Source organism: Pelophylax lessonae (genome assembly GCF_965119305.1).
Source record: "Pelophylax lessonae genome assembly, chromosome: 8".
NCBI lineage: Eukaryota > Metazoa > Chordata > Amphibia > Anura > Ranidae > Pelophylax > Pelophylax lessonae.
In genome coordinates, this window is record NC_138775.1 from 101,789,170 (window position 1) to 101,813,404 (window position 24,235).

General features: G+C 42.4%; 1 protein-coding gene across 1 annotated transcript in view; it reads left to right on the forward strand.

Annotated features, from left to right (window-relative positions):
- CSNK1E (casein kinase 1 epsilon) overlaps positions 1–24,235 on the forward strand; it is an 89,559-nt gene that overhangs the window by 40,673 nt on the left and 24,651 nt on the right. Inside the window, exons 3-4 of the mRNA XM_082265854.1 lie at positions 19,313–19,423; positions 23,350–23,498. Coding sequence (XP_082121980.1) covers positions 19,313–19,423; positions 23,350–23,498 — 260 coding nt within the window. The remainder of the gene's footprint in view (positions 1–19,312; positions 19,424–23,349; positions 23,499–24,235) is intronic.

The following is a 24,235-nucleotide window of genomic DNA, read 5'->3' on the forward strand; positions in this document are numbered from 1 at the left end:
GCATGTGAAGGATACAAAAAAAAAATACATCCTGGTGAACCCTCTTGTCTTCCAACAGTTTGAGCATTTGCGTGTGGGCCTTCTTTATTGTATTGACAGGCCAGGGGATATTATTAGGCAAATATTCAGAATGAGCCTCCTTTCAGTACACCTATTGGGGACACTTTGGCTCAAATATTCAAAATAAGCCTCCTTTCAGTACTCGTATGGGGGACTATGTGCTTTAGTGTCTACCTGGAAAAGATATACGCTGCAAACATTCTTAGGCAATCCCAAATTGCATCCAGAAGGTTTGCAGAGGCAAATGAAGTTTCTGGCAGAACTTGGCAAATAAGTGGTGCCCTATAGTGACCAGTTGGCAAAGGTTTTAGTGGTCTTCACAACACTGATATCCTGCTGGATTACTACACTTTGTATAGCTTTACTTATAAGCCAGCATGTGCTAAACCTATATGATTTCTCTTCAAAAAGAATTTATCAAGACCCATGCTGAAATCTTGATCCACAAGCTTTAGATAGCAGTGACTGAATGAACCGGCACATCTGATGGCCCTGATCACTTCCTAACATTTGTATTTATATCCAAAGTCCAAGCTCTTTGGAAATGTATATTGGCCTTTTTGTGTTCTGTGTATGGTTGGGGATTCCCTGCTTTGTTCTTGTGTGATTACTTGTAATCTGTGCTCTTTTTTTTTTTTTTTTTTTCTTTGGCTTTCTTGTCCAAGGTGAGACCTTTTACATGCTAAATAGCCATATAGATGTTAATTTAGCAGTTTAAGCAAGTGTAAACCCTGGATATATTTTAGGGTACAGTAGGCATTAACTGGCTCCTGAAGATTATGGAAACTTTTTCAATTATCCCGGTCCTGTTTTTGGTTTTTCACAGATAAAAGAAGCAACAAAAGTCAAATCAAAAATGTACACAAAGACCAATAACATACACAAAATTTAATTAGGAGTAGTTTTTGTTTCATAAAGCACATTTGACCTAAGCAGCTAAATAAACGGAACAGAGATGTTCTACTTGGGTAAAATATTTCCTTAATCACTATTCCCAACCGTATTACCAAAATCAAATATAAGTGTTGGGTTTATATAGTTTCAAAAGAATGAAAATAACTTTTAAGTCTGTATTCATTAAAATAGCTAGTGACCTACCAGTTTAGCCATTTCCTGTTGTGGGGTGAAGATGCTTTGAACATGACTCCCTGTTGCTGCTTTGTCACCCTGTCATATGTGCTTTTGGTGGAGACTTTAATTGGCCATTCCCAAGCTGAATGCACAGGCATGTTCTGCCACTGTTCTCAATAGAATGTTTGCGTTCAGCAATGATGGCAGCAACAGTCTGAACCAAATGTATGTAGGCAGGAAATGGCTGCAAAGAGGTTTTAGGACATGGGTGTCCAACCTTTTGGCTTCTCTGGGCCACATTGAGTGTAGAGAAATTTTCTCGGGCTGCATATAAATATATACTATTAGTTAAGGTATATAAGTAATAAAACACCGCTGTACCCTTTCCGTGCTGCCGCGCCCCAGCACTAATTTAACACAACAAGTGGATGATCCCCTCCGTGGCTGCCTCTGTGACCGTGACCCCCGACTCGACTTCCTTCCTCCCCAGCAAAAAAAAAAAAAAAATTGTCAGGGGGCAGTGGGCCGCAGGTTGGGCATGCCTGTTTTAGGAGATCAGCAGCACGAGATATGGGGGGGGGGGGGGGAAGAAGATGAAAAAAGGTAAACAGTATTGCATATATTTTAATATCGCCTAAGTGTTTCCAGCATGCTGGAAAGTGTCTAATGATTTCTAGATCTTTCCTTTTATTCTGTAGACCATGAAGAGATCTGTAACAAATTTTGCCAGGACTCTGCAGCTCTCAGGCAGCTGCATGCCATAAGCCATTACTACAAAGAGATCTGCCTGTGCATAGTTAACACAAGGGATGAGCCAAAAGTACCTGGGTATGGTTCACAGGAATGTTAATTATTGAAGTCCATCGAAGCAGAATCTTTAAAGTGGAATTTCAGCTAAAACCTAGCTAGTCTTAAAATACCAAATTCCCCTCAACATCTATACTCAACTTTAAAAAACAATAAAAAAAATAAGGGGTATACTTGCCTATTTTTGGCCCGTTCCAGTCTGGTAACCATTGTCAATCAGCGGTGGCTGCAAGGGAATTGAGAGAGCGCCTGAAAATGTCCCATTCATTTTTATTTGGGACATACAGCATGGACACAGCTGCTGTGTCCTAATATGATATGCAGGTGAGTGTTCCCTGTATGTGATTGGGGACCCTCAACCACATCTCATATTAGGACACAGCGGCTATGTCCTTGCAGCCCTGTGTCCCAATAGAAATGAATAGGATATGGGGATGTATGAAATGTCTATGCATCCCCATGCTGGGAAAACGAGGACCTGCATGGTCTGCTGCTTTTCTTATGCCAGGAGCAATGGCGTTCAGAGGAGCTGGGCAAATTCCCATTGTTAATTTGTTAAGGAGGCTTTAAAAACAAACAAAACTGCAGTTTAAATTACCAGTAAATGACATGTAGCATTGACATGAGGACCCCCTTACAACATACATACCGGACCCTTAAGAATCTGATATGTGTTTTGGGAAAACCTTTGGGGTGGTCTTGAGAAGGTACACCCCCCCCCCTTCCTTACCCATAGCAGGCCATATGCCCACAACCCTGGCCCTAGAATGGTGGAGGGGCTTATTTGAATCTGGGAGGGGCGCTAGGTATCCTGTCCCCATACCATGTGAAATGGTAAGGGGTACATTGTACCCCTACTCATTCACAAAATAAAATATTAACAGTAAATGAACACACTACAAGTCTTTTATTAAAAACCGCGTCTCATAAAGTAAATCAATTATGTCAATCAGCAATGCAGATCCTCCTCAAACATGATAAACGATAGCCACTGGAAAAACACACCATCACATCTTCCCCCAATGAAGACTTGCACAGAATGACAGTTCCCAGAATGACAGCTGACTTTTAAATAAAGGGGTGTGGCTGGTGCCTGACATCAGACAAAATATGGCAATGGCCATTGTTTGTCATTGATGTTTGCCCACCATCTCGGCCTCTTTGTTTACATCCAGCTATCTGCCGGGACTCTATTGGTGAATGGCTGGGCAGTAATGCACCACTCGTTGCTAAAAAGTCTTTGGCCACCGCCTACCAACGGGAAGCTGTTACATTTAGCAGTGGTAGTAATACTGTAATAAATACTCTATATTACCAAAAGTATTGGGAAGCCTGCCTTTAAACACACATGAACTTTAATGGCATCCCAGTCTTAATCTATAGGGTTCAATATTGAGTTGGCCCACTCTTTGCAGCTATAACAGTTGAAATCTTCTGGGAAGGCTGCCCGCAAGGGTGTGTGTGTGTGTGTGTGTGTGTGTGTGTGTGTGTGTCTATGGGAATGTTTGACCATTCAACCTCCATTTGTGAGGTTAGGCACTGATGGAAATGAGAAGGCCTGGCTCACAGTCTCTGCTCTAATAAATCCCAAAGGTGTTCTATCGGGTTGAGGTCAGGACTCTGTGCAGGCCAGTCAAGTTCCTCCACTCCAAACTCACTCATCCTTTCCTTTATGGACCATGCTTTATGCACTGATGTGCAGTCATGTTGGAACAGGAAGGGCCAACCCCAACCTGTTCCCACAACGTTGGGAGCATAAAATTGTCCAGTGCTGATGCCTTAGGAGTTCCCTTTACTGGAACTATGGGGCCATCCCAACCCCTGAAAAACCATACTCCATAATCCCCCACCCCCCCCCTCCACCAAATGATTTGGACCAATGCACAAAGCAAGGTCCATAAAGACATGGGTGAGCGAGTCTGGGGTGGAGGAACTTGACTGGCCTGCACAGAGTCCTGATCTTAACCCAGGAGAACACCTTTGGGATGAATTAGAGCCGAGACTGCTATCCAGGCCTTCTTGTCCACATCAGTGCCTGACCTCACAAATGCGCTTCTGGAAGAATGGTCAAACATTCCCATAGACGCACTCCTAAGCAAAGCAATATTGAACCCTACGGACTAAGACTGGGTTGCCATTAAAGTTTATGTGCGTGTGAAGGCAGGTCTCGCAATACTTTTTAGTAATCTAGTGTATTTCACTTCTGCTGCACCCGAGCAGGCAGTTTAGACTGAATTTAACTTTTCAGGAAAGGAGTCCCATAGATGTATGCTGGATAAATCACACAGAAGCCTCCACCGAACACCCAAACATGTGGCTGCTTACCAGAATGTGTAGATCCCCATAAGAGATCCACACCAGCTCCAATGATAATAAGCCCCGGGTGTAGTAATCAACAGCGTGGTTGGTGTCCCTTCTCATCAGGCCAGCTTATTTTCCTGGTGTGGCAGTTACAGGATCCTCCTAAGTTTCCACACTTCCCGAAGTGTACCAGTACAGACCCTCATAAGCTGTCACACTAGGGCAGGTACCGCTTAGCCAACGGTGGTATCAGAAACCTGCTCAGTTCTGCTCCCCCTCTCTGTTATGGGGATCTACACATTCTGGTAAGTGGCCACATGTTTGGGTGTTTGGAGGCTTCTGTGTGATTTAACCAGCATACATCTATGGGACTCCTTTCCTGAGGGATTCACTGCTTTATGATCTCCTATCATTCACATTTAGGTGGATTTATTTCCGAATGGGATTTTATGCATATATGATTCAAAAGGGATTTTTTTTGGAACAGAACGGACTTTCCCTGTACATTTTGGTTTTGTATATTGAGCGCTGCACACTTTGTCAGGCTTTCTGGTGTATAGTTGAGATTTAACAACTTTTTGTGCTGGCTGCTAATTTTATCAAAACTATCTTTGCTTATTGTGTGTTCAATTTTCATCAAGCGCAGCTATATTTTGTTTTGTGAATTTAACTTTTGTCCGAAAAACTAAAGTCTCTTTTTTTTTTTTTTTTTTTTTTACTTTAAAATGAACAAATATGTTATACTTACCTGCTACATGCAGTGGGTTTGCATAGAGCAGCCCAGATCCTCCTCTTCTTGGGTCCCTCGCCGGTGCTCCTGGCCCCTCCTGCCAGCTGGATGCCCCTGTAGAAAGTAGCTTCCGGCCCCTCTCTCTCCTCGTTGGCTCACTGGCTGTAATTGACAGCAGGGGGCGCCAATGGCAACATCGCTGGATCAAGAGGGGGCCTTCCGCTGCACACAGGGTTTTTTTTTTACCTTGATTCATAAAATGCATTTAAATAACAAACCTTTTGCCTTAAGAACCACTTCACATGAGTACTTTTTTTGTAGCCACTGCTCTCCTTGTTCTTACTGCTAAAGAATAAAGTCAATTAAAGATGACACTGATTTCAGTGATGAATTGTGGCTGCTACAAAATTCCTAGTATGACCTGGCCCTGCAGTAGTGTATGGGAGAATGCGGTCTTGCTTATTCAGCTCTGTTATTTATATGTTACTGGTTTCACTTGTGTATGTTCTGACTTTGGAGGAGGAAGGATATCCCTAGTATTCCCCTGAGCTTGTGATCAGAAGCACAGCTTAGCTGCTGATTAGCTCAGGGTACTTTGTGCGCTGCAGCTAAAGAAAAACAGGATGTGCAATACCATTTACAGTGAGAAGCTAGAGAAGACAGCTGCCATGTATGGGGTGCTTGCTGGGGGCTCCCCAGCTGCTCATATCCCACAGATAACTCCTGGAGGAACTTGTGTATATTTCATAATGGGTTAACTGACTACAGAGCTCATGGTGGGGCTCAGAGGAGGGTGACTGGGTCTGTGTACTCCAAATGTGTTTGGAGGCGTAATGCTTCATAAGGAAGGGGAGAGAGCTAAAATGATTTTTTCCCCAACCCCCACCTTTTCTGCTGCAGACTCCTGCTGTGTCTAACCCCATCTGCTGGATGGCCTTAGAGCGTCTGCATCATCTCTGATCAGATATGCAAAGCAGTTTCACCGGAAACTGGAACACAGCAAAGGTCTAGTAATGAGCAACGATGGCATATTTGCCTACTATATATAAATGATGATCAATAAGCGTGCAATATTATGCATCCCCCTCTTCATCTTGCATGCCAGTGCCAGTGTTGCAAAGCAAGATCTGTGTTCTGGATGTGCTGACTGCGTTTTCAAATATTGTGGACTAATAAGGCAATAGTTTATTCTTGACGTTTGGTTATTCAGCACAGATTCATCCACAGAGACCTTAATGTGGTAATAAACATACTATAAAATGAAAAGCTTTTAGCCATAATGTACTTCTATGTACAACGTATTGGCATATAATCGCAGACTTACTGGCAAGTGATCCCATCCAGCGCTGTGGGGTCAGCACCTCCATCTTTTTCTGGTCTTCCTTCCAGTTTGTGACTCTTTGGCCGCTTGATTGGCTGGGCCATGATGACCTCACTCGTGTGTATGCACAGATCATTATACAGAAACACTGACAGGCAAGAGGCAGTGGTTATGACACCACTTAAGAGACCAATAGGGTTTCTTTTGTTCTGAAAATCCTGCCAGTCAGCAGATTTTTTTTTTTTTATTTTGTTCTGCTTAAAGTGGAATTTAACTTGCCATATATACTTGAGTATAAGCCGATATTTTCAGCATGTTTTTTCACGCTGAAAATGCCCCCCTCGGCTTATACTCTAGTCACTGTCTTTTTATAAATGGCGCCGCCCGGCGCCGACATGTCTCGCATGCCAGGGAATAGCCAAACGTGTACGGGCTTTCCCGAGCAACGGCGGCGCATTCGTGGTGACGTATTGGCACCGGGCGGCCCGATTTTTAAATCAAAGGCGCCTCACCGAAAGGTAAGTGAGACTCATCCGCAGCTCCTGCATTTCCTCATGCAGTGCTGCGGGCATGGTACAGGACATTGTCCTGTACCATGCCCGCAGCACTGCATCTCCTGTGTGATGCCTATACCATGACCTGTGCCATGCCTATACCATGACCTGTGCCATGCCTATACCATGACCTGTGCCATGCCTATACCATGACCTGTGCCATGCCTATACCATGACCTGTGCCATGCCTATACCATGACCTGTGCCATGCCTATACCATGACCTGTGCCATCTCCTGTACCATGCCTGCAGCCCGTTTTGTGTCTTGTGGTGGCCCAGTTGGGTCCAGTAGCTGCTGCATTTCCCACCCTAGGCTTATACTCGAATCAATACGTCTTCCTACTTTTTTGTGGTAAAATTAGGGGCCTCGGCTTATATTCGGGTCGACTTATACTCGAGTATATACGGTAAACTTTTAAAGATATTGCTAGAAGACCGGCCTTGGCAAATCTCACACATTACTAGGAACCAGCACTACACAACCTGCATATGACTGTATAGGTTGCTAAAAGATGCATAGTTAAATCTAAACTCCAGGCATAAGACCAATGTATGTATGCATATCTCAAATCTGAGGGGCCACTGGGGAAGCTGACAATCATTGTGGTGGTTGGGCTGTTAGTGATTGCTATGATCTTCGGGGTTCTGTGCTGAATGGCTTCCCTTCTGCATGCTGACCACAGAGAAGTCACTCGCTTGCCACCGTTCACAAAATGCCTTGTATTTTTTTGAAAGATGTACAGCCAAAGCTTGTTTGGCTGTACATCTCCTATGGATCACAGGAATGCAGTTTGTTCGGGAATCCTGTGACCCGTTTTCAGCACAGAGCAGTCTGAAGTCCACTCTCTGACGTCACAAAAGTCAGTCCAGGCACAGCATCGTCACATATATAAATAATAGTGTAGCGCAGTCCAGTGTTACAATAAATTATGACAAATTAAAGTAAATCCTTAAAAAGCCACAAAAAACATTAAAAACATATGGTAGTAAAAAAGTTCATAGGTGAAGATGTAGATGGTAAGAAAAACACACAGTCCACTGGTGATCCGGTGAAATATAAAATATGTGTGACTTGAGTGCTCATAAAATCCCATCACCCGGCATTCTCTGCCTCTCACCTCCAGAACTTGACCCCACAGGGTCTAAAAGCATGAATCAATCTCCACGATGATCAGCCAAAACGATATCAATAGGACCAGACAATTGCCTCCAGCATAACGATATCCCAAAATCACAGAGGATACTCTTTCCCAATAAGCTCCAGAACATATGGATAAAAGAGGAAACAATCTAGTGCTCTCTGTTGCAGGAATAACATTTTATTGCTCAAAAAATGGTATTGCACTTACATTATGTCCCGGTTCAATGGGCATGTAAATAGCAGAGCATGCAGCGTGCTGTGAGGTGTCTGGCTTCCGTGTTGTGTGGCCGACGGACCGAGTGACCAATCCCCCGTACGCGTTACGTCTGGTGGGCGTAGACTTCTTCAGCGGGGATGCTGATAGGTCAATAGGTCCGGCTTTTTAAGCTTGAGATGGGCGGCGCCTATTTCGTCATGTCCGGCGTTTCACCATCGCCATAGAGACTCAATAGTCTCTCTGGACAGGAAGCGGAAAAGGCGGGCACGATCATGATGTTTACTACAGCTAAGCCACAACTATGTGTATTGCCGTGGAAACGGATGTCTCCGATCATGATACACTCTAAAATGAATCGGCTGCAATTTATATATCTGAAGGAAAATGTTTTAAAACACTACTTTAGATAATTTTATTACTGGCCATTAAAGATTCATCAAATACAATCAATCTTTGATTATAATGATGGTCAATCGGACCTGGCGGCCACACTGTTAACCAGTCACTAGATGGCAGCATACTGCATACTCTTAGGGCAAAATATAATGAGTACAATATTTTATAAAACACCACGTGCATAATTATTTAAAATACATAAAAATACAATCAAGATATTGTGACATTAAACCTTTATAAAAAGAATATTAAAAACATGTATATAAAAATTTACAAATAAATAAAATGACCATAAAACTCATCTGTCTGAAATAAAACAATTAAGATCGAAATCAACATTCAAGCCCAAAGGGGTTAAAACCTTCGCCTCATAGATCCAAAAGGATTCGCGGCGACTGAGTTGTCTGATAAAATTACCACCCCTCCAATGGTAGCTGACTTTTTCAATACCCCAGAATTTTAAGGTGCTAGGATTCTTATGGTGGTAATTTTTAAAGTGCCTAGATACACTATGGGTAGTAAGTCCCTTACGTATATTGTTTACATGTTCTCCAACTCTTACATGTAGGGCTCTTGAGGTTCGACCTATGTACTGTAGCCCACAGTCACACTCTAACATGTAAACTACGCCTTGCGTAGCACATGTTATCAGATTTTTTATGTCATAACTTTTTTGTGTGACCGTGGATATGAAACTTTTTCGTTTTTTAATGTTTTTCCTACAGCTTTTACAGGTTGCGCACTTTCCACACGCATAAAAGCCTGCCAAAAACGGAAAAATGCCATTGTTTTTTACTCGGGGTGGGTTGATTACTCCTGGAGCTACTTTATCTCTTAACGAGGGGGCTTTTTTGTAGATGAACCTGGGCTGTTCTGACAAGACAGGACCCAAGATCCTGTCTTCTTTGAGGATAGCCCAATGCTTACGGACAGCATCGTCACAACCATGGAATCGGGATCTGCCAGGTGCCTGGACCGACACCCAGCTTAGAGTCTCAGCGAGCCGCTGAGAGCCTGAGCCGGCCACCCGCCACCCCTACACAGCCCATCCAGTGAGCAAGGAGAGGGCAGAGCTGAGAGCTGTCAGAACCAAGCGATCGGCGGTGTTCGGTTGGTTAGTCAGGTGACAAAACTAGTAGGGCGGGGCTAGGGCGGCAACAAACACTGCAAGAGTCACACTCCACGCTCACGGCTTGGAGCCATAGCCGGAGTGCAGGAGTCAGATGTGAACGATCCCAGTGTCAAGTAGACACAATACTGTAATGTGAGTGCAATATATTTATTTTTAATAAACCTATTGGATTTCAACACGGAATCACACTATTTTGGCATCCTTCCTTCTCTTTTAACCTCACCTATCAACATTCTGGGAATAACACATCCATGGAGAGTGGGGGAAGATCCAAGTTTTGAATTTAGATCGTTCTGCTGGAAAATAATTATCAAGCGCGATTGCTGGTTTATAATTTGACCAGCTTCCCATCTGGTGAGTCAGTTTTGGGGGAAGAGGGTGGAGCACATCCAGTGTTATTTTCACGAGTGTTCACTGAAGATATCATATCGATTAAATTAGATTATATTGTGGGACCTTTTTTTCACTTGGGACTTTTTGGATGGACTTATTAATTTATTATTAGATTTATTCACTTTGTCTCTTATCACTTGCTTGGTGAACTGTTTAGGAATTTGATTGCAATGTTTTTTGTTTTTTTGTTTTTTTGTTTTTTTTTTGGTGGTTTGCGTTTGCACTTTTTAAATATAAGTCTCCGGTCATACTTGTATACATATATATTTGAGAGGTTTACAACATATAGGCACTTTCAGTACCACAGTATTGGCATTTGTACACATTACATATGTTATTCAGCATTGATATATATATATATATATATATATATATATATATATATATATATATATATATATATATATATATATATATATATATATATATATATATATATATATATATATATATATATATATATATAAATAAATATGATCAGTTTTTTGATACACACTTTGCACATCAGCACTTTTATATTAAGGTGACGAGATTTTTAGAATAAATCCAGGGACATTTTTTATTGGCAATGGTCAACTATTTTTTCCTCAAATGATATATGCAGTGTATGTAGTATGTGTTTATGGAATAATCATGATCTATACGTTATTTCTCACATTTCATCCATGAGATAAAAAAAAAAAGTAAAAGTTTTTTTAAGATATGACTACCCAATGTTATGTAGATAAGATGGATAAAAAAACAGGGTGTAGAGTTCAGGAGTGCGTTACATAAAGAATGCAGGGCTAAGTAGCGCTCAGGAGCGCACTACATAAAGAATGCAGGGCTCAGCTGTGCCCAGCAATGCAGCCTGACCAGTGCCCCCATCCTATGCAGCCTGACCAGTGCCCCCATCCCATGCAGCCTGACCAGTGCCCCCATCCCATGCAGCCTGACCAGTGCCCCAATCAAGAGTTAACAGTGCATGGGGATTAGAACACCACCTGATTACACAGAGCAAGGTTCTTCTGCTTCGCCGGCGTGGCTGCTGTCATACGAAGTCCCGCCTTCTGGACCGGCTCCTGTGATAGACATCACCAGTGTGCTGTCTATCATAGGTAGGAGCCGGTCCAGGAGGTGGGACTTCGTATGACAGCAGCCCCGCCGGGTAAGCAGAAGAACTTTGCTTTTTGTAATCAGGAGGCGCTCGCTCCCCCCTTCCCCTCCAGAGGCAGCCCAACTATAGCTCAAGCGGAACCTATGGTAGGGCCAGCCCTGGGCGCCCCCCTGCCCCAGCTCTGGGTGCACCTGCCCTGCAAAGCGGGGACAAAACCGGGGACAGATTCCGGGGTCTGTCCCTGGAAACCGGGGACGTCTGGTCACCCTATTTTATATATTCAGCCAATTTGGGAGTATCACAAACTTGCGCTGATTATCTTATCTCTCCATCTTTATGTAGGACACCTGCAGCAGATTAGTAGCATTTTGTCCCCCTTTTGGCTATTCCAACCACTGATCACCTTGACGCCTGATCTTTTTCTTTGTATATCAGTCTGTCTTGTGCAACAGACTGGCAATACAGTCACATTAGCTGCTATGTTCAAAGGCAGTGCCAGTTTTACCTAAGAATAGTAACTGCAACTAGAAGAAACCCTAGGTATTACTTTGAGACAATATTAGGCCAGGTGCAGCAAAAAAAAGTACGTAATGAGTTCAGGGAGATGCAGCTTGAGATGAAAAGCCCTAGCATGATGCAATCATGTGTACACCTAAAGCATGCCTCCTATATTAGTCCCCATGTTTGCATCTAACATTATCTGCAGGAAATCTCCAGCAGAAAGGAGAGGTCTCTTGTAGTTCATCTTGAATAATGCACATTACCTCTTGAATGTGATTACAGCCATGTTACACACTTTCTCTAGTAAACATCCGTGTCACCATGTCACATGGTGCTTCTTCCTGCTTTCATTTCCCTATGAATTTGTATGTACAGTAAGCAGCTCAGCCCCCACAGCCAGCCTTAGGAGGCTCCTCATTATTGTTGTACTCTGATGATAAAACTCTGCATTTTAATTTGATATCTATAAAGCACTCTGTCAGCTTCCTAGAATATAGCATGTGGCCAGAATGGGCATTTTCGTATTAGCAAAAAGTGTGATGGTAGCTGCTGAGGAGGAAGCAGAGAACTTCTGGTGTGACTTTTTCAAGAAGAGGAATCGCTATGACCTGGACGTTTTCCTTTTTTTTTTTTTTTTGGCTGCCCATTGTATAGTCCTGCTAAAATAGTGTTTTTTTTTTTTTTTTTTTTCGTTTTAATTGTGCACTGCCGTGCAAGCTTAAACCGTGGACGTTCCCGGCATCTGTAAGATGCTGAGATTAGGAGGCAGGTGCTGGACTACTGTAACTTCCATGAGAGTTGCATCAATGGCCATCCAATGGCTGAAAGAAATAAGCAGGCTCAAAGAAGGATCCTGAGAAAACTACCACAGAGGCAATGGGGTAGGCAGAGTTGTCCCAGCTGTGTTATGATAAGTTTGTTGTAATATGCACTCTGTCAAAGGCTATTTGGGCTCCAAAAAAGTTTGCTTCTGCTATAAATGTATCCCATGAGTTGTTAATTTTATATTGGAGTCAAGCAGGGCTTTTTTTCAGCGGGAATGCGGGGGAACGCAGTTCCGGTGTAACGTTAAAAAACCATACCCCGTGGAGAAACCATACCGTCGTCACTTCGGTCTGAAACAGCTGAGCAGCGCAGCAGTGCGCATGCTCAGAGCCCCGGATACGTAAATGAACATGAAAGAATTTGACAAGTGCGCATGCTCGGTGGGCATGAAATTCTCACGGCACTGTCTAATGTAATACTTGCAGCAGGTACATTAAAACACTTCGTCTGCAACATCGATCATCTCCTCTGCTATCGCTGTAACTTCCCTCATCTCCGGTAATAAATATAAAAGCGGCGGCGGGAGTATGAGATGTAAATGTGACGGCGATCGCGGCTCCGTGATCCGCTTTTATATTTATTACCGGAGATGAGGGCAGTGACAGGGCGAAGAGCGGAGATGATTTATGATGCAGATAAGCTGTTTTAATGTAAGCGCCGCAAGTTTAACTACCGTGAGAAATCCATACCCTCCGTAGCTAAACCGGAAGTGACGAGGGTATGGTTTTCTCACGGGTATGGTTTTTTCACGGAACACCGGCACCTTCAGGGGGTGCTGGAAGGTCCACTGATGCTGGCTGCTGGGGGATCTATTGCTGCTGGACGGGGATCTATTTTTGCATGGCGATCTATTGTTGCTGGTGGAGGATCTTTTGATACTGAGTATTAATTTTTCTGGAAGGGATCTACTGTTTAGGGAGAGGTCTACTGTTGCTGGCTGCTAGAGAGTCTATTGATGCTGGCTGCTGGGAGATAGTTTTCTGCTGCTGGCTGTGGGGGATCTATTTTATTGCTTTTCTTGTTATCATAACCAAATTCCATACATTCCAATACAAAATTATACTTACATAGTACATAGTTACATACATAGTAGGTGAGGTTGAATAAAGACAATAGTCCATCCAGTTCAACCTGTGTAGGTGTGTGTGGCTTTAATCATCTCACATACCCCTGAATGTTCTGATCCTTGAGATGTAAGTCTAAGAGTCTTTTGAAAGCCACCATACTACCCGCAGAAACCACCTCTTGTGGTAGAGAATTCCACAATCTTGTAGCCCTAACAGTAAAGAACCCCCCACGTTGCCTGAGGTTAAAACGCTTCTCCTCTAATCGCATTGTATGCCCTCGAGTCCTCATGCAATCCCTTCGAATGAACAGCTTTTTTTCTAAGCTGGGATCCCCATTAAGATATTTATAAATTGCTATCATGTCCCCCCTCAGACGTCTCTTCTCCAGGGAGAATAAATCGAGCGATTGTAGACGCTCTTCATAGTCAAGGTCCTCCAATCCCCTACTTGACTCTATATTCTCTAAAAGGGGCTGTACTGGAAGCTGGGTAGGGGGTGGAACCAAGGGTCAGTGCTCGGAGGTGGGTAGGGGTGGACCCAAGGGTTAGTGCTCGGAGGTGGGTAGGGGGCGGAGGCACAAAGTAACTTAGAAGGAGGAGTTCCTGCACCTATTCTCTGAGAAAAAAAGCCCTGGAGTCAAGTAACTCAAGCTGGTCCCCAGAATGCTTTTAATGAAGGTCCGTATGCACACTAGGTACTTAGCCATGGTGCATGAGACTGCGGTGTTTGTGTGGCAAGAAGGCACAGGTACATTGTCTACCCCACTGCCAGTAGCCTGGCAACTGGACGATGCACAGAACTGTATTGACATTTAAGGCAGTATGTGCCCAGGGATGAATATGCAAGCAGTTTTCCTTGGAGGCAGTAAAAAAATTTCTCTTGTGGCATGGCCAAGCTGTTAAGCAAGTAGAATCTTTCTATTCCTTGAGTAGGTGACACAATTAATGCTGCCTATGTACCAAAGTGGGCCTTTTCATAAAATGGAAGCTTCACTTTATAGCCAACCCCTTCTCCCCTCATCCCCCTATTAAAGATTACTTTAAAAAAATGTATACAAAAAAAATTACTTAAAACTTGCTTCATACCTGTACTAGTTTTTAAGACTTCTGGAAGATGCAGTAGAAGTTACCGTGCTTCCCAAAATACCTGGTTGTTTTAAATCCTGTGAGAATGTGCTTTTGTATTGGACTAAGCCATTTGTATTTGGTTGATGGGAGGCTGTAAGAAAAGTGAACTTTCTATTTTATAGGAGGTCCACTTTAATTTTGAAATGTATTGATAAGGCTGTATTAAGAATAAGGTTGTATTGGGGAAATGCAGCCAGCAGGATAAATGCATCCTTTACTGATCAGTTTGTTCCCTAAAAGTTCTCAGCAAAGTTACATAGTAGGTGAGGTTGAATAAAGACAATAGTCCATCCAGTTCAACCTGTGTAGGTGTGTGTGGACCTATTCATTTCTCATACCCCTGAATGTTTCGATCCTTGAGATGTACGTCCAAGAGTCTTTTAAAAGTAGCCATACTCTCCGCAGTTACTACCACTTGTGGCAGGGAATTCCGCAGTCTTGTAGCCCTTACAGTAAAGCACCCCCTGCGTAGCCTGAGGTTAAATAGGTTGCATAGGTACTATGGAGGACCTAGGCACATAGGTTAAATGCCTGATGCAACCAAAATTTAAATTTGCTACCTTAGGTAAACGTTCTTTAAAGCCCCGTACACACGAGAAGAAATTTGGCCGGGAAATTTCGTCCGACCGATCTGCCGATTTTGGCTTGTTAGTATGGTGCTTCCGACAACCGACTCCAACTTTTCGGCCGAAAAAATCCTGGTGTGCAGGCTATATAATTTTTGTCGACCGTCAACACACGTCCGATTTTCGTCTCGTTAGTACAGATTTCGACGGGGAAAAATCTTATGAGCAAGACTAGGCATGCTCAGAGATGAAAGAACACATAGAAAGCAATCCAACACATGACATCACTTCTGAAGTAGAATTCTGTCGTACGGGAAAATTCGTGTGCAGTCTAGAGCACATTCCAACCAACCGACACGCACTCTGGACAAAAGACGGATTATCGGTCGGCGGAAATTCGTTGCGTTTGTACGAGGCTTTAGTCTATAGCTGACCCTACAACAGCGGGTCCTAGAACTGTAGCTCCCCTCCCATTATTCTTGAGCTGCCTGAGGTGGGCTTATTTAAAGTGGTTATAAAAGCCTAGACATTTTTTACCTTAATGCATTCCTTGCATTGGGGGTAAAAAAATGTTCCTTTAACGGTATCACCCCCCCCCCCCCTTACATCTACCGGAGTCCTCACTCATTCCAGCAATGTACCCGTCTGTAGTGGCTCTCTCCCCACTCAGTCAAACCCAGTGATAGAGGACAGGGCCAAGACGTGCTGTCTAAACGCAGGCAGCATGGCTTGGCATCTAGCCCGCATGATTGCCCCCCCATAGCAAGCGTCTTGCTATGGAGTTCCCTCGCAGAAGAGAATCCAGGAGTGCAGGTGAGGGACCCGAGAAGAGGAGGTTTAGGCTATTCTGTGCAATACCATTTCACAGAGCGGGTAAGTATAACAAGTTTGTTTTTAAAAAGAAAACTATACAATTACCGTACTTTAACTGGTGTAAGCCGGTTGAAGTGAAACCGCCTTTTGATCTTTCTAGGTGGTAATATATAGTCTGTAAGAGACTGCAGCTTTAGCTATCTCTGATAATTAGGCCCTTTCTGTAGAAGGTAAATGGTTTCTCGAAGCTAATCCCTTTCTTAAAGTTCTTTTCATAGAACATTTGTGTACCTAGTTATTGTAATTGCAGCTGCAGTGTGTCATTAGATACACAAAAGTTTGTCATAGAGCAAAGCCAAAACTCTGATAAATAGCCGGTGTTAAAAAAAAAATAAGTAGACCTTCCTAGGCCTAAATTTCTTCCCTTCAATGAACATACAAAAAGCAAAATAAGATCTAAATACACAGAAATCTTAAAGTAATTATCCCTAAAGGGTCCACTAAAAATAGCTGGCTATAAAAAGGCTGCAATTTATTAATAAAAGAAGAGTTGTTTATGAGCAATGATATGCAGCTGCAGTGCACAAAGCAAAGAATTAAATTGACATCTATGAGCAGTTAGTGTTATTGAACCCATTTGATTTGATTTATCACATTGCCAAACTGAAGCTGGCCATACAATATGTGGATTTCGGCCTGCTCCCAAGGAACAGTACAGAATTCATTCCGTAGGTGGCCCTATCAGAGTCCCCACTCCTCCCAACCAAAAACTTCCATTGTAAAATTGAGGGAGCCAGACAGAAAATCAAATGCAGCCAATGGTACTGGCTGCCAGAGGACAATAGCTGCAGAAGGTGATCCTCCAATCCGTGCTGTATAGCGTATATGGAATAATCTTATATTTTTATTCTGTTCAGCCCAAAGGCTGAACAAAAAAGTTTCTGTGTAGGACATATATTTTCTCTTGATTGTTCATTCATTTTGCGAACTGTTTTTGTAATCCTCACTGTTATATTACAGTAGATTATTTTAAAATAAAAAATCACTGATTAAAAAAAAAAAAAAAAATGGGATGTCCGTGAATATACCAGCACATGTGCATTAAAATACTCCCACGCAGGTACTCATGACGTATGACCAGCAGTTAGTACCTGGGAGTCATTGTGTGCAAGTTTCCCTACTGAAGCTTTGGGGAAGTGCCGCACCAGCTAGAAAGAATTTTGAATAAGGTTAAAAGCAAAACAAATAAGGCAATTTTTTGTACACAATAAATGAGTTCACGTTGGGAGCTAAATTTTATATGGAGAGTTTAAAACTACTTTAGAAGTACTCAGAGTAATTAACAATGGTTTCCAGCTTGTGGTCATAGATACATTTTTTAGTAAAAACACTTTGCGCAGTAGCACAGGAACCCCTGGAATAAAGAATATATGCTTTGCCTTGCATTGGACAAACATAAAGAGGAGCGGAGGGGGGGGGGGGGGGGTTGGGTTGGTGAGGGCATGCTGACGTTTGTGGAACTGTGGGCAATAATTGCCTTTCTGTTTCAAACTTCAAACTGCACCCAGGTATGATTTATTTAAACTGCAAGCTAAAAAAAACACTGAGGGGTATTCAGTGAAATTACTTTTCAACCAGTAACCTAATTGACTCCCAGTTTTTTTTTTTTTTTTTTTTTTCATCAGGTATGAGCTCAGTCTTAACATATCCTTGTCCAAAACCATATGATTTGGCATGTGATCGTGATGTGGCTTAGTAAAGGTAACCGCTTCCAGGTGGGAATGCTTGGGTGGGCTTGGACTAGGATCCTAACAAGCCTGAGCTTGTTCCTAATTAACACACTGAGACTGATCATGTGACTAAATCTGGTGGAACCACCTACCTATAACTCAAGGAAGTGGAAATGATTGGAATGCAGGTGGAAATTTCAGTAGAACTAGAACAATAGAAGGTAAAATTGCGCAATGAGGTATGCAAAAACCTTTCCACTTGTAAGTAAGCAACCTGGGGAGATCAGCTTTCTTTTTGCCCATAGCAACCAGCTTGCAGTGGTTTCTGTCAGAAGATTCAAATTTGGGGAAAAAAAAAAAGTTTCTGTGCCACCATCTGAAATGTATTATATATATATTTTTTTTTTTGCCTGTTCACTTTTTCCCAAGATGAGCCTTGGTTGCCATCAGCTGGGGATACCCAGGCTAAGAGAAAAGAGGCCACTTTAGAGAAGTGTTTTGTACAATGACTGACAATGCCAATATGAACGTTAGATTTCATACCATCATTTTCCTGCAGAGTAGTAAAAAAAAAAAAAAAGCATTGCTTGGCGAATATTCCAGAGTATTTGTGTTCCCTTTTCCTAACTATGAAATAGTACATGCAGACCAACTTGGATCTTTAAGGCCCCTTTCACACAGGCGGACCGTTCAGATCCGCCTGTTCGTTTTTTTGGCGGATCTGAACGGTCACCCCATGCATTCCTATGGGGCATCGGATGGCAGCGGAAACGCGTCCGCTGACATCCGACACGATCCGATCCGTCAAATCTGGATGGATGGAAACCCTATTTTCTATCCGTCCAGCGGATCGGATGAGAACAGACCGTCGGTCCGTTCCCATCCGATTTCCCCTATAGAGATGCATGGGGAACTGAGACACCGCTGTCCTCCTGCTGCTCAGAGGGGGATCGGCGGCTCGATCCCCCGCTGAGAAAAACGGAATCCGTCCGACGGACGGATAGTGTGAAAGGGGCCTAAAAGCTTGCTTTTATTTGTTTTAAAATGGTTCCATCTGTCAGCAGAACCCTCAGTGGCTTGCTTAGGCTTGGCAATAAGGGGAATTCTCTATCTAGTTTGTTCATGTAGATGGAGGAACCTGCTACAGCCTTAAAAATAAAAATAATATATCCCTAGAAATGAGACCAAGCACGCCTATACAGTAAGAGTGTTATACAAGTAGATCTCTTCTGCATGATAGCACATATTTTAATCTAATTAGCCCAGCATAGCTTGATTGTAACTAATGTCACTAGTTAGTGGCTTGACAAAGCCTTAAAAAAAAAAAAAAAACACTCCCCGATATGTATGTAAAATTATATGTTTAAGAAGAATTTGTGACCTTTTGGAAAGTTTGAATAGACAAGTTTTATGATTCAATGTACACAAGCTTACGAGGGATGTGTTTGTGTTTTGTTTCCACAGGTGCAAACATTGCCACTGGTGAGGAAGTGGCCATCAAACTGGAATGTGTGAAGACCAAGCACCCTCAGTTGCACATTGAGAGCAAGTTTTACAAGATGATGCAGGGGGGAGGTAAGACCTATCAGAACTGGGCTGCAATATTGGTTTATTGGAATATTGGCTTGCTTAACTTGGAGTTCTCTACGGAAAGCTTAGGCAGCTACTTTATGAACTAGACTAGTGGTCTCTAAACAGTGGCCCGAGGGCAAGATGCTTGCCTTTATCTGGCACTTGGGGCACTGTTAACCTCACTGATACAAGACCCAATTCCTCCCACTGACACCGACTATGGTGCATTAATCTTCCTACTGACACCAATGACGGGGTACAATTCTTCCTACTGATACTAATGATGAAGCACTATTCTTCCTACTGGCACCAATAATGGGGTACTATTCCTCCTACTACCACTGATTGGGTACTATTCCTCCCATTGACACCATTGATGGTGGATTATTCCTTCCACTGACACCAATGATTGTGCACTATTCCTTCCACTACCAATGATTGCGTACTATTCCTTTCACTACCAATGATTGCGTACTATTCCTCCCACTGACACCAATAATGGGGTACCATTTGTTCTACTGATACCAATAATGAGGCACTTTTCTTCCTACTGACACCAATGATGGGGCACTGTTTCTACCACCAACAATTGGTTACTATTCCACCCCACTGACACCAATGATGGTGCACTATTCCTTCCAATACCAATGATTGGGTACTGTTCCTCCCACTGACACCAATGATTGTGCACTATTCCTTCCACTAACATCAACTATGGGATATTGTTCCTCCCACTAAGAGCAATAATGGGGTACTAATCTTTCTACTGATACCAATAATGAGGCACTTTTCTTCAAACTGACACCAATTACTGGGTACTGTTCCTACCACTACCAACTACCAAGGATTGGGTACTATTCCTCCCACTGACACCAAAGATGGGGGACTGTTCTACCACTACCAATGATGGGGGACTGTTCTACCACTACCAATGATGGGGGACTGTTCCTACCACTACCAATGATGGGGTACTGTTCCTACCACTACCAATGATGGGGTACTGTTCCTACCACTACCAATGATGGGGGACTGTTCCTACCACTACCAATGATGGGGCACTATGTCTCCTACTGACAAAAACATCCGCCCCCCCCCCCCCCCCCAAACTCTGAAGGGCAGTAAACTGGTCCTTTGTTTAAAAAGTTCAGAGACCCCTGAACAAGACTATCATAGGAGTAAATGTGCCTAAATCTGAATTTTGGGTATGAATTTTTTTTGCATAGTTACATTGGTTCAGCTTGGACCAATGTAAGTATACATATTTCTTATCTGTGGGATCAATAAGGAAGCTAAAAATCACTGTAGTAGTCACCTCTGTCTCCCAGTCATATGCCAAACAGATGTTGCCCTGCATAGCAAAAACAGTGGGTCACCTGCTCAGCATGGGTGCCATTGACAGAACACCTTACATTTTTCTCAGTTAATATAAGGCATTCTCTAATTGAATGAGGCAGGGAGTTTAAGACATGATGTCCACCTCGTCCAATCAGAGGATGCCTTGCAAGATATTTTGTGAATGGTGTATGTGCCTAGCAAGGAACCCCCTGTGGTTACAGTGCAGCAGGTCAGTGACTACTACAGTGATTTCCAGCTTCCCCAGGGATCCCACAGGTTGGACATACGCATGGTTATATTGGTCCAAGCTGGACCAGTGTAACTTTGCAATAAATTCCATGCTTAGAATTTGAGTTTAAAGGGCTTTGCTTTCCATAGGTTTGTGGATGATGGATGATGAAGTTGGGTGGTCTTTACAAACCAAAGGGGACCTTTTATTTAGAGAGCACAGGGAGAGGGATCCCTGGCAGTGCAAAAAAGGCTTTAGACTGTTACTAATGTCTTGGCATTCTCTCTGATCACCTCTTCTTCTTTTTGGATGAATTTTCAGTGTCTGCCATTGTCATACTGCTTTACTAACCACACACTTTGTTGGTCTACTTCAGTTTTGTTCTTGGACCCATACTCTTCTCCATATTCACCCATGGTCTTGGCCAGTCAGTGTCTGTGTGCTTTATTAATACAGTACCAAGCTACAGATTTACTTTAATGCGTACCTCATTTTCACTCCCCTGGTCAGCCATCAGGAGATAAGGGAAAGTATTCCATTCCTGATGCTGCTGTACATCTACTCTACTGCTCCTGCAATGCTGCTTTCTGTTGTCGCATTCCTCTAACTGCTACTCACTCAAAAAATTCACTTTAATTTTCTACTCGTATGTACAAAGCTTGGCCATTTGATACATTTCCTAATGTCTTTGTCATCCCTCTGTACATGACTTTCTTCTACATTCTGGTATTTTCCCAGCAATTCTGTGTCCTGGATTTCTGGCATACTGCCCACCTTCTCTGGAGTATCTTCTGCCTAACATTTGGCGCGCTCTATAACTCTTGATACATCAAATGAGAGAGATATATATAATTTCTATCTAATGCCTAGTACACATGATGGGAGTATCGAACGAATGATCGTTCGTGGGTTTTTTTTTATTTTATATATATATATATATATATATATATATATATATATATATATATATATATATATATATATATATATATATATATATATATAGAAAACCAATAGGCTACTAAAGTTACAAAAATTCTCATACTACAACTTCAGAAGTGATGTATTGTAATGTATTCTTTAGTACCTGAACATGCATGGTCTTGGTCACGTATGAAAAAACATTTTGTGCCCGTCCCTTCGTATATTTTTGCATGAAATGTTGTGATCAGCTCTCTAAAGCTGCGTACTAATGAATAGATTATCAGACAAGCTCACCGAGTAAGTTTTTTTTTTTTTTTTTTTTTTTTTTTTTCTTCCCCTCTTATCGTGTATACGGGCCTTAACACATCTGACAAAGCACATATCACCTGACCAAACTCCTGCAGATTTCCTTTACCTCTTGTGTCTGCCTCTTATCCCCCTACATTGTACTTTTTATACATTCCTCTGGGCATCTGTGTTTCTCTTCAGGACATTTTTGGCAAATTGATGTAAATTGGAACCAAAATCAATTTTGCTAAATTGGACGGAATTATAGCATTAAAGGCCACGTTCACTTTTGCAGAAAACATAATAAATGCACATATTTTTTGCAAAGAAAATTTGCTTTTTTTATTTTTTCCAGGAGGTGCCTGGAAAGCATTGTATCCACAATCGTAGGTCAAGTGGGCTCCTGCAGACATGCCCTACGGCTCTCAGCCTGTATCTCTGTACAGGCTTTCTGTTTGAAAGCTGGAGGACATGTCAGGACATGTCAGTGGACTGCAAGAGTGCTCATCAGCGCCCCCCCCGCAGCCCATTGAAACTACAAGTCACAGTACAGACGGTACTTGTAGTTCATATATTCACAGCAATCTGTGAATGAATGATGAGACTGTGTGGGCAGAGCCCCACGTGCTTACATCCAATCAGATCATCCAATCATTTGTCAAATGTGTGCAAACAAAACCCTCTGTTTCTAATGTAATGTAAACAGTTAAGGTCAATTTGGTTATTTTGCAGGCTTGCTGGTAAGTGTACTGGGAAATCTTGTTTGCGGTGGGTGTCACCCTTCCATGTGCACCTTGCTGCAAAGGCTAGTTATAGGTTAGGGTGTTTGCCTTTTTTTTTTTTTTTTTTTGTACTGCAGGCACTGTTTAGGTAGATTGACATCTGGCAAGGCTGTCTGTCAAAGTACAATATCTGCAGTGGGAGATTTGTCCATCAATGATGTGTAGCATGGATGGATAAATCGGTTAGATTTTTTTTCTTATCCTCTTTCACTTTTCTTTGGGGGGGGGGGGGGGTTGATCAAATATACTCTGTATTTTAGTAGCTAAAAGCATATTCTTTAACTTATATTTACCTTGTAGATCTTTAGGTACTGCTTAGGATAGCATCAAATGCTTCTTTCATGCGTTTACGTTTACATTCTATTTGGCAGTGGGGATTCCTTCAATCAAATGGTGTGGAGCAGAGGGAGATTACAATGTGATGGTAATGGAGTTACTGGGCCCAAGCCTTGAAGACCTCTTTAATTTCTGCTCCCGCAAATTTAGCCTGAAGACCGTGCTTCTCCTGGCAGATCAGATGGTAAATACAACAGAAATATCATGTCATTGATTGCAATACAAACATCATGTAACTGAACATCAAGCTTGTTGAAACCCAAAAAACATAAATGTAATAGGTTGCAAGTGCATAGATGCGGAGGAAGTGGCATTTTGTTTTTATTTTTCAGCTTTTTTTTTTTTTTTTTCCTTTTTTATTTTCACCCAGCGATCCTGTGAACAAAAAAGATGGTCTCTTTTTGCTCACTCACTCCACTGTGCCTGTGGAGGAAGCCATGGTTGTCAACCAGGCTGGACTTTAAAGATACCTTTCTCTCCATTTCCTCTTCATGGGGAGTGAGGGAATTAGATTTACAGGTATTTCCTGTATTTTCTGAAAATAATCTTAGCTTAAAAAAGTTAACTAATGAAGCCACCAAATCTAAGAAATTGTGTGATCTAATACCGTATCTCACAAGAGTGAGTACACCCCTAACATTTTTGTAAATATTTTAGTATATCTTTTTATGTGACAACACTGAAGAAATTAACCACTTAAGCCCCGGAGGATTTTCCTGCTAAAAGACCAGGGGGTATTTTGCGATTTGGCACTGCGTGACTTTAACGGACAATTGCGCGTTCGTGCGACGCTGTACCTAAACGAATTTGACGTCCTTTTTTTCCCACAAACAGAGCTTTCTTTTGGTGGTATTTGATCACCTGTGCGATTTTTTTTGATCACGCGCTATAAACAAAAAAAGAGCGACAATTTTGCAAAAA